The sequence below is a fragment of the Hoplias malabaricus genome, chromosome 9 (assembly GCF_029633855.1).
Source record: "Hoplias malabaricus isolate fHopMal1 chromosome 9, fHopMal1.hap1, whole genome shotgun sequence".
Lineage (NCBI taxonomy): Eukaryota > Metazoa > Chordata > Actinopteri > Characiformes > Erythrinidae > Hoplias > Hoplias malabaricus.
The window spans coordinates 24,320,630-24,337,855 of NC_089808.1; the positions used below are offsets into that span (position 1 = coordinate 24,320,630).

At 43.0% G+C, this 17,226-nt stretch overlaps 1 protein-coding gene across 2 annotated transcripts in view; it reads right to left on the bottom strand.

The window, feature by feature from the left end:
• Positions 1-1,083: 1,083 nt before the first annotated feature.
• gpr158b (G protein-coupled receptor 158b) overlaps positions 1,084-17,226 on the bottom strand; it is a 43,654-nt gene continuing 27,511 nt past the window's right edge. For both annotated transcript variants that reach the window (XM_066682098.1, XM_066682097.1), the window contains exons 5-11: positions 16,253-16,321; positions 13,069-13,178; positions 11,687-11,925; positions 9,804-9,942; positions 5,871-5,976; positions 5,152-5,298; positions 1,084-4,958 (exon numbers count right to left, since the gene is read on the bottom strand). In XM_066682098.1, the coding sequence (XP_066538195.1) occupies positions 3,213-4,958; positions 5,152-5,298; positions 5,871-5,976; positions 9,804-9,942; positions 11,687-11,925; positions 13,069-13,178; positions 16,253-16,321 (2,556 nt within the window). In that variant the 3' untranslated portion in view covers positions 1,084-3,212. The remainder of the gene's footprint in view (positions 4,959-5,151; positions 5,299-5,870; positions 5,977-9,803; positions 9,943-11,686; positions 11,926-13,068; positions 13,179-16,252; positions 16,322-17,226) is intronic.

Here is a 17,226-nt window from a genome sequence, read left to right on the forward strand (position 1 = left end):
CACTTTGTCCTTGTTGAAATATTGCAAATTTATTATTGAAATAATGACACTATTTTCTAATAATTTTACAGTTTTATTTCTGAAAATGTATGACTTTATGCTTGAAACTATGCTCTAATATTTATTTTTTTATTATTTTTTAAGTTTTCCTAAAACCAACCATGTTGTATTGAACACTAAGTGCTCACAGTGATTACGTAAAACCTGCTTTGATTACACTATCCACTTTACTAAATAGATTTATTTCTCACTTGGACATCAGAGAAAATAGCTCTGAGTGCCTCTGAAGACTGAGTATTTACAATGATCGATACAATTCTGAGTAGTCAAGCTAACTTCATTAACGTTGGGGAATACACTCAGTGCTGCAATCTCTCCCCTGTGTCCATTACGGTTACATCTTCCCTGCCATAATGGCTGTCTATAATGTGCTATAATGAGACGTAATGGTTCACAGGATTGGGTGGAAATTGTGGACTGCCTGGGGATGTGGAATCAAATTTGGATTAAAAAAAATCAAACACAGAGAAAGAGCCACCTTCATGTAAACTCATAAATTCAAATAATAATTATAATTAAATAAATTTACGTTTTAAAAATGAATGTAATTTCCTGTTGATTTGCCGACATTTTTGAAGGAATTTGTCCTCTTTACTGACTAATATCTAAGTTCTACACTATTTTTAGTTTTTCTTTTTGAGTTCCACAAGGATCCCTTCTAGGATTCTGGCTTTTCTCATTGTATTTCAACATAATAATTGATAAACCTAATGTTAGAATTTCATTATTACATTTGGTGTTCCTCAAGGTTCATTTTTAGGACAACTGCTATTAACACTATAATTCCAACAAAATAATTGATAAACCTACAGAAATGTTAGAATTTCATTATTTGGTGTTCCTCAAGGTTCACTTTTAGGATTACTGCTATTCTCACTATAATTTCTAATGCAATCTGGAAACATGCATTTTCACCAGCTACACTGATGCTAGACTATTATAAACTTCTTCTATGATATAAATAAAGGAAATTGTCATGAATATGTAAAAACAAAAAATATTCATGTGGCACATATATGGGTCATGTGTTTTTATGTGCATGCCATTACAGAAGAGCACACTTTAAAATTACAGTAAAAATGTTTTCAGGCTGGATGCAACGACTCACTATCAACCATTTACAACAAGGGAATACAGTGGGTTGGTCACCTGGTCAGGGGCACTGTGTGCTATGATAAGACAAGCTTTACGTATTTATTGTCATGCACAAGCCACTGTAACATCTTCTGATAGGATACAGCGATCACTAAATACCCAGCAGGGTGACAATAGTTTAGTGTTATTAGCTCAAACTGAGGCAAAAGAACCACACCACCAAACTGAAGTAAACAGTGCTGAGTAAAAGGTAAACCAATACTGCATCAACAACATCTAGCTCATTCATGCATTTCCCAAACAAACCATGTTGTGCTCTCCCAACAAATCGTCTTTGTCCTAATTTCCATTGGAAGTTTCGTCTCCATCTGCATTCATGTGTTTGTGGAATAGATGTTCCATAATTGTTCAATATGGCAACAACCTAAAACTGATATAGGAATCAGTTTTGGCAACAACTTACCAGATTTACCAAAACTTTCTTTGGTAGGAGATATTGATAGCCATATCAGAATATTATGACCACCTCAATGTGTATACACCGTTCATTCTCACAGCTCCACTGACTACACAAGAGCACTCTTTAGTTCTACAATTACGGAAAGTAGTCCACCTGTTACTCTGCATACTTGTTTACCCCATTTCACCGTCCTACAATGGTCAGGACCCCCTGCAGAGAATGATCCACCCGTCAAATCCACCTCCCACATCAAATGACTGTGTCCTGTGGGGGTCCTGATCATTGAAGAACAGGGTGAAAGGGGCTAACAAATTATGTAGAGCAAAGTGTTCCTGTATGGTCAGTTGAGCTCAGAGAATGGACAGTGTGTCCAAATGAGGATGTTATAATATCCTGATATGACTGTGCATATGCTCACCGAATTGTAATAGCCGGTAAGGTTAGTAATGCGTGTAAAACATTGTGGAACAGGTAAAACATTTTGTTTAATGATTATTGGTAAATTTGACTGGTTTTTGAAGGGGCACTACAGAGTGACCAAACATCTTTGGCTATCCAAACGATGACATAACCCCCTCCCTTCCTCCAGTGCAGGTTATATAACAGAATTGGCAGTTAGTGTTCTCCTCCAAATGTGCTGAGTTCCTGTGGTTGTTGGGGTAGGGGCAGTTTGAAACAAGTCGTTGAGTTTTGTCCTGGGGGAAGCTCATGCTAGCCTTCACCCTTCCTGATTACTATTGTTTTGTGATGGTGGTGGGCCTAGATATCAAGTGAAATTGGAAGTGACTCAATTTGGGAGAGGACTGGGTAGAGAAGGGGTCACTGTTCTTATCTGCAAAGGGTTGGTGTAGTTGCAGGTTTTCCTTCCTGTCAAGAAAACTTGTTTGGTATGTTGGTACCAGTACAAGGGGTGCTTCTAATGGTTGGAAAGAAAAACAGGAGCCAGACCACCTTTACTAAGATATGTGACCTCTGTTATACAACAGTGCCCCAAAAGTGTGGATTTGCAAGTGTTTTGTGGCATTGGGTCAGTAAGTGTGGCAGTAGGATTACATTTAAAAGTGCACTCTTATATTAGCACATAAAAAAGTAGTGACCCTACCACTTGATTCAGTGTAATGTTAAAGGAAGTATAACAAGTATTATGGCCTCAGATTTAAAAACTGTGAACTCATGCAGGAGCAATTTTTGAAACTCCAATCATATAGTTTTATAGCGCAATTGTAACCAACAAATCCAAACTCATGCTATGTTATTGAGAAGAATGTTTCTCTGAACCTTTTGGCTATTTCTTCAAGTCGTGTTTTTCTTCACATTTGTTAAAGTGCATTTAAACAAAGTGCCAGGGATTTAGGTTGTGTTTTTAAATCTTCAGGATGCAAGAGGTTCTTAAAAACAACACAAACATTTCTGGATCTGTAGTGGTCTGTCTTCAAAACTGTAATTAATAAAATAAGAGTTAACATAAAGCAATTCCTCAGGTGCAACGTCCATATCACCTTCAGTCGCCTCAGGAACTTGGAGAACAGTCTTGGAGAGCTTTACTGTGAGTAAAAATCAGCAGGTTTTTTTAAAAAGGTCAATCTGTGCCAAAGTGTCATGCACTGAAATCCCATGGGCACACCTCAGCCATGTTGAGTTTACTGGCTGCGGAAGCTCCTTTTGTTGTTGTCTGAGATGTTGTGCGATTGTCCCTTGCTGAGGAATGCTTGTCCTTTGAGGCGACACTCGGCGCACCCTCCGTTTCCCAAGGGCACGCTTCCACTCGTTTACTTTCAGTGATCCCTGTCTCCCTTGTGGAACTCCTCCTCCTACCAGATGCCATCATGGTAACCTGGCCACAATCTGACGTTTGGCTGATGCGACGTTTTTCTGAAGGTTTACTTGAGGAGCTTCTCCTCTCCCTGCTTTTGGGTCTTTGTTTGTCGTCCTCTTTATCCTTCCCCTTCGCCTTTGATGAGCAGGAACCTTTCCTTTTTGTGTTAGAGTCCCTTCTCTTTGCATGGTGAGTGGGGCTGGAGGTCTTCTCCTGGTTGGGGGATGAAGGCTGGTCATAGTCCCAAGGGCAAATCTCCACCATGAGTGCTGGAGGCTGTAGAAGACTTCCGGTGGACTTGGAGATGTCTGAAAGGATGAGCTTGGGATTTCCGTCTGTGGGGGTAACACTTTTCTTGCGGGTGCACCTCTCAGACTCCAGTCCTTTGGAAGATGAATCCTCAAATTCCCAGGGGCACACATCTGCTTTGTGGGCAGAGAGCTTTAGAGGTGATTTGGGCTTTCTTCCCTCAAGATGGTCACTCTCTTCTTCTCTGGTGCTTCCCTTGTCACGGGAGCGGCGGCGGTTTGATGGAGATTGGACTGCCATCCTTTGTTTGTGCTGAGACCGTCCACTTTTGGAGCTGCTCCCATGGATTGTGGTGGTCTCACTTGGTGCAATGGAAACATGCTTCTGGCTCTTGCCCTCTGATGGAGTGGGCAACTCTTCCAGTTCCCAAGGGCAAACCTCAGAAAGGTCATACAGGTCTTTGCTCCTGCCTGGCTCTGAGCAAATTGAAGGTTGGCTGCCACTCACTTGTTGCTTCATGATGCCCATTTTGCTGGGAGTCTTGGAGTACTCGACAGACTGGCTGATGATCATCTTTGGGAGGCATTCTGGTGATTCATCAACCTCTGAAAGCATCCTGGTTTCTCGAGGCTTGAGGCCTTTTTTGCTGGCATCCTCAACGCTGTGGGTCTTCCCTGCAAGACCAAGTGTCCTCTCCCTGGCACTGGCAATGACGCTCAAAGACTTCTGAAGCATCGAGGTCCGTAGATGGACAGGCTTCTTTTCTGCTGCCAGGTTGTGTGCACTGACGGACTTGCACACCAGGGGAACTGACTCTGCAGATTCAGCAGGCTCAACTTTAGGGACCTCAGGATTTTTCTTTGCAGACCTTCTACCCATTAATGTGTCCAGCAGAGACAACTCGGTGGTTGAAGCCTCCAGTTTGTCTGCAGGACCCCCATTTGCTGTTTCCCCCTGTTCGTGAGAGTGGTCATAACTGTGGGATCTCTTCAAGGAGAATACCTTGTTCTTTAGAGATTCCTCTTTGTACTTCCCACCATGGGAAGGCTCGAATGGGTTTCTCCTTAAGGTACTGCGATTGCTGCCATGTTCACTTCCATCCCTGTCCTCTCGACTGTACTGCCGGCTCACTGTCTCTGGGATTTCGGTTATTCGCCGCATTATTGAACGACCAATGCCTTTTTTGGAGCTGCGTTTTTTCTGGAGGTGAGGGTTATTAGCTAGCATTTTCTTCCGCTTATATATCTCTAGCTGGGCGTAGAGCTTCTTTAACTCCTCCTAGACAGAAAATAGACCACACAAACAATGAGAGCGTGTTGGATCCTGATTATAAGAATGTTTCATGTTGTGCTCCTACTTTAAGACTAATAATTACTAGCTCAAATTTCTGGTAAATATTTACTTTTTTATTTACAATTAAATATACTATAATAAATCATTATCAAAAAACTTATATGAGCAAGAGACACACCCTTATGTCTTCAGGATCCAAACTGTGTTCACTCCAGGCGGACGTTATGCTACTGTTCAAATAAGAACCGGATCGGCCCATGTCCAACTCGTCCTCATAGGCTTCAGTAGCAATGTCGTCCTGCATGTGAGTGCCCATGAACAGAAACTGCGAAGGACATCACATTTCAACTATTAATCGTTTGTTTACAATCTGCATCTTTATTATAGGCAAATTTATTAAATATTAGTGGTTTATTACTTTGATAACCAAATTAATTACAAAATTATTCATTCATTCATTGTCTGTAAGCGTTTATCCAGTTCAGGGTGCAAGGTAGGAACACACACTCGGGGAGGCACCAATACCTCACAGGGCAACATACACTCACACATTCATTCACACCTATGGACACTTTTGAGTCTCCAATCTACCTACCAACGTGTGTGTTTGGACCGTGGGAGGAAAATGGAGCACCCGGAGGAAACCCACGCGTACAGGGGGAGAACACACCACACTCCTCACAGACAGTCACCCGGAGCGGGACTCAAACCCACAATCTCCAGGTCCCTGGAGCTCTGTGACTGCGACACTACCATGCCGCCCTTATTACAAAATTAGACTTAGCTAATCATAAAGGACATTTTTGTCAATTTGTCAAAAAGTCTGGAGCTCACTGAATGGCTTTTTCTTTGGAAAACTTTGGTGAAAAAGATGTGCAAAAAGGACAAAGGAATCACCTTCGGGACAAGCAGCAATCCCAGAGTCACCGTCACTGTCAGATGTGTATGGACAAAAAATAGCATGAGCATCCAGTCAGGGTGCAGCCCAGGAGCCAGGGTAAATCTGCAGAAAAGAGCAGTTAGGCCTTATCACCTTGCAAAGATACTGTATATAGCCAGGTGTTTATAGAACACCTGCACATCTGAGGTTTCTTCAGTAGTTTTTTTTCTTGCATTAAAAGCCTCTGCCCTTTGGAGAAAGTTTAAGAGCAGATATTAAAACATTGCTGTGAGATTTTGAGGGAAGCCATGAGAGCATAAGACAGGTCAGGTCTGATGATCCACTCACTGTCTACTCTGCGAAACACTCCTCCCTCGTTGGTCCACCTTGTAGATGCAAAGTCATCTGTCGCTGCACAGTGTGTGTCCGTCATCTCCTAGTCCTTCATCAGTGACACAGGACGCTGTCGGCTGGATGTTTTTGGTCGGTGGACTATTTTTAATCCAGACACTGAGGGGTTTATAAACTCTAGCACTCACTGCTGTGCCTGATCCACTTGTAGGGGGTTTACAAATTATGCAGAAAAACAGATGGGCAACAAAGTGTACACTGAGTGTCATGTTAATGTTATGGTTGATCAGTATTGGCTGCCAGCAATGAACAGCGCTTATTCTACTCTGTTGGCCACCACATGATCCAATATTTATAACTCATAAATTAAAAACTAATGCAATACGATTAGTGTCACTTAACAGCCCCCTTAAAGAGCCAGTCCCCAGCAGGGACCCAGACTGTGTTCAAGGTGCTTGTGGAGGACACAGCTCATCTGTATTGGCCCAGAATAACAAGATCCTGCCTCATTAAGATCATTAGTCATTCAGGGGCTGTTTTGGCAAAGTGTCGAAACCCAGCATCTCCGCCTCTTCACACAAACACAGAGCTTATCTCCCGGCTCCAGCAGGGGAAAGCTCCGCTGCCAGAAACTGACTCACCCTCAGAGAGCTGATGTTCCCTGTCCCGGAACCTTTTTTTCTTTGATAATATGAGATGTATAGGTTTGAACAGTGTGGAACTCCTCTCAGAGCTACAACAAGGATCTCAAGGTCCAACTCTGTCCAGTAAATAAGTTTCACAAAAGATAAAGGAGTTTTAAACCACAGTGGACTATGGAACAACTACACCTGAAGGTAAAATGCATTGCTGACACTTCGGAGCAACTACATATGAGCCTAAAGTCAAGATGCCCAATGCTAAATGTTAGCAAGAGGGGTATAAATCCCTCCATCATTGGACTGGAGTGCTGGAGCTCCATCCAAGACCTTTGTGGTCCAAAACAGTCCATAACTGACCTCACTAATGGTCTTATGGCTGCCAACAAATCCTCACAGCTATACTCTGTCATCTGACCTCCTTAACCTCTTCCAGGTAGATGTTTCACAGATGCTGCCTTTGGAATTGAATGTGTAGAAATAACAATAATTGCAAGGAAGTGGTGGCCACTGCTGGTCAGAAAAATCCCTATTCACCACAGCATTAGAAGCGCTTGATCATCCTTGAATAGAGCCAGTGTACTCTGTGGTCAGAAAAAAGGCTTTAAGGAGAGACAGGAGCAGTGAGTCAAAGCCTGGAGACTCTGGACGAGGGAAGGGTGCATGAGAGGTTTATTTTAAGCTGCAGCAGATTTATGCACAGTCTGTCTTCAGCAGGAATATTTTATTCACCTCCTCGCAACCGCAGACAGAGTAGACGCTCTGATGGGAGCCGTCGTCCCTCTCCTGCCTCGGCTGCTTTTTTTTGCGGCAAACCTTCTTCTGAGGTGCGACGGAAGTTTAACTTTCAAGCTGGAGCCCGAACAGCAAAAGCAGGGTCTTGTCTGTTTTTATAAAATCTGAGCAATTTGAGCAACATCCTATTTAAGGGTCCCACCCCAATCATACTCTTCTGAATGAAATAACTGAAGAGGATTTACTACTTTATTCTTTTCTAAGAAGAATAAAATATAAGAAAATATCCAAAATAGTGCCAGTCAATCAAGACCTTTCTGTTCCTACACTGACCGTAAAACTGCACTTTGTAGTTCTACAATTACAGACAGTAGTCATTTTTTAGGACCCCAAGAGGATCACCAGAGCAGGTACTGGATCATTTCAGTGCTGGATAGTTTTCACTCTGTAGCAATTATCTTTTGATGAATAATTACCATGTAAATGCATATTAGACATTATTCAGAATGACAGCACATCATCCTTATTAGGTTCTTGATGTTGTATTTTCTCAGTGTGTAAACCTCAGCACACGTAGCTTTAATTACTCATTTTGATGGACAGCGGCTGAATTTCTGCAAACCACAGGCATCTTTAGTGTGACATGCCAAGTCCTTTAATGTAGCATTGAATCACAGGAGACTGAGTCACAGGTTTCAGACAAGCATGAGTTGAGCTGGACACAGTGAGCGCTCTCATTCTGGATTAGTATATAACTTACACACATAATCACTTCATGATATAGTATTTAACTTCATTAAGTACATTATGTTTTTCAGAAGAATATTGTAGTCATCTCCAGTTGTAACCCTCAGGGGCACCACCAGGGATTTGGGGCCGATATCCCATGAACCGATATCACAATGGGGCATTCATTCATTGTCTGCAACTCTTATCCAGTTCAGGGTGGCGGTGGGTCCGGAGCCTACTCGGAATCACTGAGCGCAAGGCGGGAACACAAAATGGAGGGGGCGCCAGTCCTTTACAGTGCGACACACTCACACCTACAGATTTTTGAGTCGCCAATCCACCTACCAACATGTGTTCTTGGAGAGTGGGAGGAAACCAGAGCTCCCCAAGGAAGCCCACACTGACACAGGGAGAACACACCAAACACCTCACAGACAGTCACCCGGAGTGGGACTCAAACCCATAATCTCCATGTCCCTGGAGCTGTGACAGAGACATTACCTGTTGCGCCACTGTGCAACACCAAATGTAAATAAATTTCTCCATTATATTTGTCTGATTAACATGGTCACTTTATTTTTCCTGGTTTGTTTATCTATTTATATGCACTAACATGGACAATCAGGTATTAGAAATGTCTGGTGTGGGGTTCATTCTTGTGAAACAATAATGAGCATCTTGTTGGTAGCAGTGGTACTGTAGATGCAAAACCATGAGCCTCTAAACTAAACCAAATCCACAATTTTTAGCTGATAATGTTTCTGTTTTGACAGAGACATTCCCTTAGTTCATTATTGTGGACTGCAGTTGGTCCAGTCGACCTCTACAGGAAGAATCAAGTCAGGGGAATCAATAAAAATTCTCCTGTCAATCAGTGAGCTCAGAATGGTGCAAACCGACTCTCGGTAGAGTCCTCCCCGTAAAGCCAGAAGGCTGACCCTCTCAGGGATGGGGGAGAGATGTTAATTCAGTTCATTCCGGCTCAGGAGGCACGTGGTAGGGGAGGAGGTGTCCTGACAAGTTGTGGTACCTATCGATATGGATCTCTGCATGAACTTTGATGTTAACTAAGCACCTTTCACCGGCAGATGTTCTTATGGCCTAAAGATGAAGCACAAGTGCCGCTCTGGACAGCATTTCTAAACATAGAACACACTTTATGCACCACCAAATCATTGATGAATTCTGACCCTTTGGGTTTGCCACAAAGTTTTGGAAACACTGAGAGAGTGAGAGCAAGCACAAGCTTCCTCCTAGGTTTCACTCGCACCCAGAGAGTGAAACCTCAGGTAGCTGGAGCATCACAGAGGGTTCAACCAGTGAAAGGAGCAGCACACAGATCACTGCACCTTTCATGAACTTCCATTAACACATTCTTGTCAGCAGATATTATAACACTGTCTTGAGCTCTTAGCTCTTACTTATTGATGCCATACAGCACCTTCTAAAAGCCTTTATGAAGCTTCATGCATGCTCGTTCTATAACAGGAGACCCACCTGATGATGTGGAATATAGCTGAGATCAGAAGCTCGTTGTAGATGGCGACTGCCATGTAGCGTGGCTCGTGGAAGGCAGAGGGAACTGTCCGAACGGCGTAGCACAGATACACTCCCCACAAAAGGAACAAAAACTCAGCTAGAGACCAGAGACAAAGAGAGAGTGAGTTACTATTAACTCAGCATGCTAGAAACAGGGATCTGACTCTGTGAAACACTCTGTTCTCTCCTCCTTGACTCCTCCAATGCTTGAGACCACACATCAGATACATTGTCTACCTCTGGGTGTTTGATTATCTGGCTAAACAAATCCAGCAGAATCTCCTCAGATGAGTTCTGCCAGCAGTCACAAGGTCTGGTAACTTGAGAAAGGCTTTCTACTTGGGTTCAAGTTCACTGGTTTCTAATAAAGGGGCCAATGAATGGAAATCCAACGTAGGTGTTTCTAATAAAGTGACCAGTGATGTGGTGTATCATTCTCAGTGCTGCAGTAACACTGGTGGTGGTGTGTTGGTGTGTGTTGTGCTGGTGTGAGTGGACCAGACACTGCAGTGTCTGAACATTAAAACCACCTCCTTATTTCTATACTCACTGTCCATTCTTTCAGCTCCACTGACCACACAGGAGTGCTTTGCAGTGTGTATTGTGCTGGTATGAGTGGATCAGACACAGTAGCGTCCTGTGTCACTGATGAAGGACTAGAGGACGACCAACACACACTGTGCAGTGACAGATGAGCTACTGTCTCTGACTTTACATCTACAAGGTGGACCAACGAGGGAGGAGTGTCTCACAGAGTGGACAATGAGTGGACACAGGGTTTAAAAACTCCAGCAGCACTGCTGTGTTTGATCCACTCGTACTAACACAACACTGTAAAGCACTCCTGTGTGGTCAGTGGAGCTGAAAGAATGGACAGTGAGTGTAAAAATAAGGAGGTGGTTTTAATGTTTAATTTTGGTGGCTTCATTGCATCAGTGCCCAGCCTCACTTTAATCATGTAGTGTTGGGCTTCCATTTTCTCATCACTCTGTTGGTTCTCAGTGCTGAATCACAGCTGTTCTGCTGTCAGGAGATACAGCATGTTTTCCTGCACCTTATCTCTACAATGACCTGAGCTCTCTCACTCGCTCTCTCCCTCTCTCTGTCTGACAGCCCAAAGAAAGAGGGAGAGAGAGAGAGAGAGAGAGAGAGAGAGAGAGAGAGAGAGAGAGAAAGTGTGAGCGTCTGCCCCCGGAGGATTAGATTATATCCCATGCCTCTGCTGTCAAAGCAGCTTCCTTAAGCCCTGGCACTTTGGTATTTGTCTGGGACTGCTGGCAGCGCAGTACTACTGAGAACGCTGCTGTTCGATGGCCTGAACTAACCAATCTCATGTGGACTGCAGCAGTGGCTTCTGTGTTTGATTAACCTTGCCTTTTTTGCCACTCACTGCAGGTCACTCCTGATACGAGAGGTTTGCCCCCTTGACTAGAGTTTGTTGCAGCCCACACATCAATTTTTCATATACAACATCGGGCTCAGGCTGGCTTTGAAGTTCTTTGCTACTGAGTGAGGTAGTAGATGAAAAACATCTCAGAAAACTCGATTATAACTCACTTACTCACTCATGTTTAGCAGGCTACATATTCTCCACAAGGGGGCACCAATTAGACACGCCAAGATGATTACACCAGTATACAGGTGTACAAATACAGACAGAAACTAACCATTGATGAACGGCTAGAGGACAGACAACACAAACTGCACAAAACAGATGTGCTACAGTCTCTACAGTCAGCAAAGAAGAGCTACAAGAATGAGGTTTCTGATGAAGTGGCCAGTGGGTGTCAGTGGCCACTTCATGGAAATAAGCACTTGTTTATTAATGAACTACTACGCACCAACAGCCATCATGTAATCCCAGCGGTCCAGCAGACACATGTTGAACTGAAGCCCCTCTGGAGTCAACCCCACGTCCATGAGAACCTGATGGATGTCAGAGTTTTGACACATGGCCAAGGTCCAAGCCACCAGGAACCAGAGGACCACCAGCAAGATGGCCGCCAGCAAGCGCAGCACTCTCCAGCTGGTCATGAAGGGGATCCGCTGAGCCGTACGAGACAGGAACACCTTCAGCACACTGGACAAACAAATACTATCAGTCGTAAAGTGGTGAGAAAGACTAGGTAACAAAGTAACATCAACAACTCCTAACAATCCTTAGACTGATAAACAAGAAGGATTAGGTTCTCTCTGAGATATCCAGTCTTATGCCTGGTTTATACTTGACATGTTGTGAAATCTGCAAGTGTCTGTGCATCTAAAATACCATCAGGCCTCCTGCGCGTCTACAGAAAAAAAATTCTACAAAAGATATGGCAAGACATGTTTATTTGGAACCATTATATACAAGTGTCTAAAGCCCATATTCTGTCCACAATAACACCCTGTTGATAAAGGGATTTGCTGATTGGTTTCGCAGTTTGATGGAAACTGGAAATTGAGGTCATGGCCGTTATTTGCCTGAACCCAGCCACCAGCTCCAAGAGAACGCCTGGGATCAACACCACAGTCGCAGATATTTCTGCATATTTCATCGACTGAAGCTTCTCTCTGCCCTTTCCTCTGTCCATCAGAGTCAATTTCTCTTTCTCATTGAGTCCTCGCTGCCTCCATTTAGCTTTTTGTTTTGTATGAGATTCTGATTGTCAGGAGAAAATTTAAACTAGCTACAAACTGTTTCTAATGTGGCAATTCATAAACATCATTACACGGCCTGTCAGATTCATCCTGGAAATAATGGAGTCAACACAGATCATGAATTATTTGTGAATCAGAATCAATCATTTTGGGAACACAGAGGAATTGCTCTTTTGGGTGACCAGCAAACCCGACCAGCAGTGACCCACATGTGCGGACACAGACACACAAACTACCTTGTGAATGTCACCACTGTCAGTGATGACGGAGCTGTGCTCAGTCCCAAACAACAACAACAACAACAACAACATGCCAATACACCATCAGTAAACAACACTTAATGTTACCGCCGTTGTGGTGGTTTTCAAAGCCCGCTGTTTCCATTAGAGACAGGTGTTTGAGATGACATCCGATATATTTCAGGGCGGAGGTGTGGAAGTGGAAAACAAACCAGAGACCAGGGACCAAGACCAGTAGGGTAGTGTAGATATCATGCAGTGGAAAAGTGCCAGTATACTGGACATACAAGGCATGTTTTCCCACTAAAGTGGCCAGGGAGTGTAGTTGAAGTTTAAATACATACCGATAGAGCTTAAGGATCACTGTTCCGTAGACAATAGAAAAGCCCAGGAGGCGCACCCATCTCAGGAGAATACAGCGGAATATACTCGGCTGGAAATAAAGGATCATCACCTACAAGAGAAGAAGCAACAAGACATAAATCATGAGCAAGGCAAATCCACGCAGAGAATCAGTGGGCGGCTTCACTCTTCTCCAAACGTTATCCATGTAGGCGCTTCCTTAAGATCTGCTGGACTTTCAGGACGGATGGAACAAAAGGAATCGTGCTCCATCCAAGCTGCTCCTCTGATTCTCACACTTTGACAACTGACTAATGTTCTGTTGTTTTCTCTTTCATCTGACACAGTGCTTTTCCCACTCTGAAGGCCAGATCTGGAGCCTGCCTCTCCTGCTGTTAGGCATCCGAACACTCTGATTCATGGCTGGCCGCCTGAGGAACGATCTGCCCATGTTTCACAAGGCTTCACTGAAACACAGCGTCTACAGGGGATGGTGTGGACATGTACATCAATGTGGAGCATGTTGAAGCCGAGGTTCATGAACCGCATCAATATTAAGATTTGCATTTATTATACTGTAGTTTGGAAGATCGCTTCCAGTCCACAACAAGCCCCTCGACCAATCAGATCTGGGTACCGAGGGTACTATCTTTGTAAACTCTGTTACAGAAAAAGTCCTTAAATACTAACTAGAAATTGAGGACATTGTCCATTATTAAAATACGCTTAAACCTTCCAGACTAGTACCTGCATGAAGCTCATGTCAAGAAATGTGTGTGTATTATGGCACTTTTACATTGTTCCTTGTCTCTAGAACTGGGTATGTTTCCAGTCCCAGCTCCCTCTGGGTTCCATCCATGTCAAGTAGGTACTAAATGATGACATGTAAACCCTGCAGAACATTGGCTGGCCAGAGACCTGTCAATCACATGCAGAGCTCATTTCAATCCAGCACAAACTCACTGCTTGTAAAATCTCTAAAATTACAGCAGCTTTCACATTTATTTTCATCTAACTCACAGCGGCAGCTCGTAACTTAACCTCAAGGTGTTTTGAAGAGGTTTATAAGCTCCTTGGGCCGATAGCCAACACAAATTTCCAATGAAAGCCAATCGTGCAACAAGTAAAACTGATGTGTGAGAACTGGTGTGGGGTGCCAAGTTCAGACCAATAAAAAACAACATGCACCGTTGTTGTTGTGGTTTTCAAAGCAGCGATTCCGAGAGACGGGGTTTGCAACGTCACCGGCTCCATTTTGTAGGGGAGTCCTGCCAGTGGAAAAGCAACAAGCTCTAAGCGAGTCCATAATGTATCTTTTAAAGGCACAAATAACAGGATTATTACCTTCTAGACAACGTCTTTTTCATGAAAGTCAACGCTTATAACAACATGACATCTGCTTTATTACAACATAGCTGTGTATATAATGAGTGTAGCTGCTAGATTACCACTTAGCAGGCTGAAGATTCTCCATCTCACACTCATACTAAGCCAGTTTGTACAGAGTTCATTGATGTAATGTGTTGACTGGGTTACTTCACTTTATGTTTGGGACTTGTAAAGGTTAAGCTAAGAGTGTGTCTGTGTGTGTGTGTGTGTTCAAATGGAGAGCTGAGAAAGTGGTCTTCCCCCCCCTCAACGCCTTGGCATTAATTAATCAGAGGGTTTTATTTTTAAACATGTTGCGTTAGAACTAGATGGACTTGTTAAAAATGCATGGAACTCTACAGCAAAGCAGAAGCTCTCCACAGCGCACGGCATGGTGGTGAGAAACACACACACACACACACACACACACACACACAGTCAGAGCCCTGAGTGCATCTTAGATCATGTGGATTTCTGAGTATGGCCCGACTCAAACACCACAGGGAGCATCTATTTTTGTGTTGAATTTTTCTTTCAGAGTTTTTTTACTTTATGTTAAATTAAAGAATTTAATTTTCCCTTTACGCCAAAAGCAGATCATCCACATTTACATGTTGGGCTTGTAGATGGTGCTCACAAGCCATTACTAGTGAGATACATTAGCCTCCTAGCTCCAGTGTAAAAAGCAAGTTTTAGGAATTAATATTCTCTGGAGGATCAAATGCATTTGGAATGAAAGTGAAAAAATGTGATTTCTATTTAAATTCTTCCCCTAAAAATGTTATAAAATATGGATTCTGAATTAAAAAGATGGCAGCTTTAGTGAGAAACCATTTCCAAATGTCTCTCACTCTCATTCCTTTTCTCTCTCTCCCTCTCTCTCTCTCTCTCTCTCTCTCTCTCCCGTCTTCTTGATATTTTTGTCTGTCCTCTGTCCTTCCTCTAAATCCCCAGTTCTCTCTCTCTCTCTCTCTCTCTCTCTCTCTCTATCTCTCCTCTGTTCTCAGTCTCTCACTTTTGACAGGTACAGATGGGATGGGAGGCTGGTTGAAGTCTCTGGATGGACAGAGAAAGAGAGAGAGAGAAATAGAGAGAGAGAAAGAGAGAGGAAGGGTAGCGCAGAAAGCAGTGGTGCGTTCAGAGGAATCTGAGAGAAGAGGAACGGGGTTCTTCACAAATATTTCATTACGCTGCTGAGATGTTAACAGCTCCTATGCTCTTAAAATCTCACAGTAAAGTTCACATAAGTCGTACAAACTTCAGACACTACAACTGACCAACAGAATGAGACATGGCTGCTCTTGACTCAGATTCACATATTAGTGTGAGTGACTCATGACTCAACTTGGAGTCACTTGTGATTCGATTCAGATGAAGCACAATCTCGTCCATGTGACTCCTGACCTGACTCTAACTCATATCCCAGTAATTGGTGACTTAGCTCAGACTCTCCCCAGAGACTCGTGATTTGACTTGGTCTCACACAAATACGACTCACTTCCCAGAGTCTCTTGACTTGACTCAGTCTCACATTCCAGTGATTCATGACTCAACTTAGACTCACATCCTAGTGATTTGTGACTCAGATTTGCATCCACATATCCCAGTGACTCATGAATCCAAAAAAGATTCACATTCCAGCAATTCACTTCTTATTGATTCATTGCAGTAGACTTGCATATGACTCTCTACTCGACTCTGATTCACATCTCAGTGACTCTTGACTCAACTCTTGACTTTCTCTCTTGTTTTGGAGCTTAGGAAAGGTTAAACAAGTGTTTATTTTTAAGAAAATTGACTGTATATTCTTGGACTTACTGGGAAGTAGAGGAGAATGGCGCCTGTCAGGATGGACTCCAGAAGAATCAGGCCAGAGGCTTTGATTCGCTAAGAGAGAGGGGGAAAGAGAGAGAATGAGAGATAAAAGTGTGAATCCTTCAGTGCATGAGGTTTGTCTCGACCTGGGATTTAATTCAAATTCTTGTCCCTTTTGCACGACTCTGCTAAGACCCTAGACACAGCACAGAGTTGCCACTTTCCTCAGATTCTAATGTCTGCACTCCTTATTCACTAGAGCCTAACACTGTGAGGCTATTACATCCTAGAACCATAATGAAAAGATGACATAAACGCCCCTCTGTGGAGTGTTCGAGCAGGTTGAACTATCCCTCAGTGGAGATCTTTCTCAAATCTCAGACACTAAGGAGCTGAAGAATACCCCCATGGTTCCACTGAGAGCTCTACCTCAACAGCTGGAGCAGATAAGGAATTTGATCCCTGGCGATATCCAAGGTAACTGACTTCACTCTTTGTGGGTATATCGGATTTCTGTTAGGCACAAACCGAATTGCAAAAAACACTAAACAAATTGTGAATAAAAATTGAATGCAATGATGTGGAGATGGCAAATGTCAATATTTTATTCGTAATAGAACATAGATGACAGATCAAAAATTTAATCTGAGTAAATGTAACATTTTAAAGGAAAAATATGTTGATTCATAATTTCAGTGTCAACAAATCCCAAAAAGTTGGCACAAGTAGCAATAAGTGGCTGGAAAAAAGGAAATTGAGCATATAACGAACAGCTGGAAGATCAATTAACACTAATTAGGTCAATTGACAACATGATTGGGTATAAAAAGAGCTTCTCAGAGTGTCAGTGTCTCTCTGAAGCCAAGATGGTAAGAGGATCACCAATTCCACCATTGTTGTGCAGAAAGATAGTGCAGCAATACCAGAATGGTGTTACCCAGTGTAAAATAGCAAAGACTTTTAAGTTATCATCATCA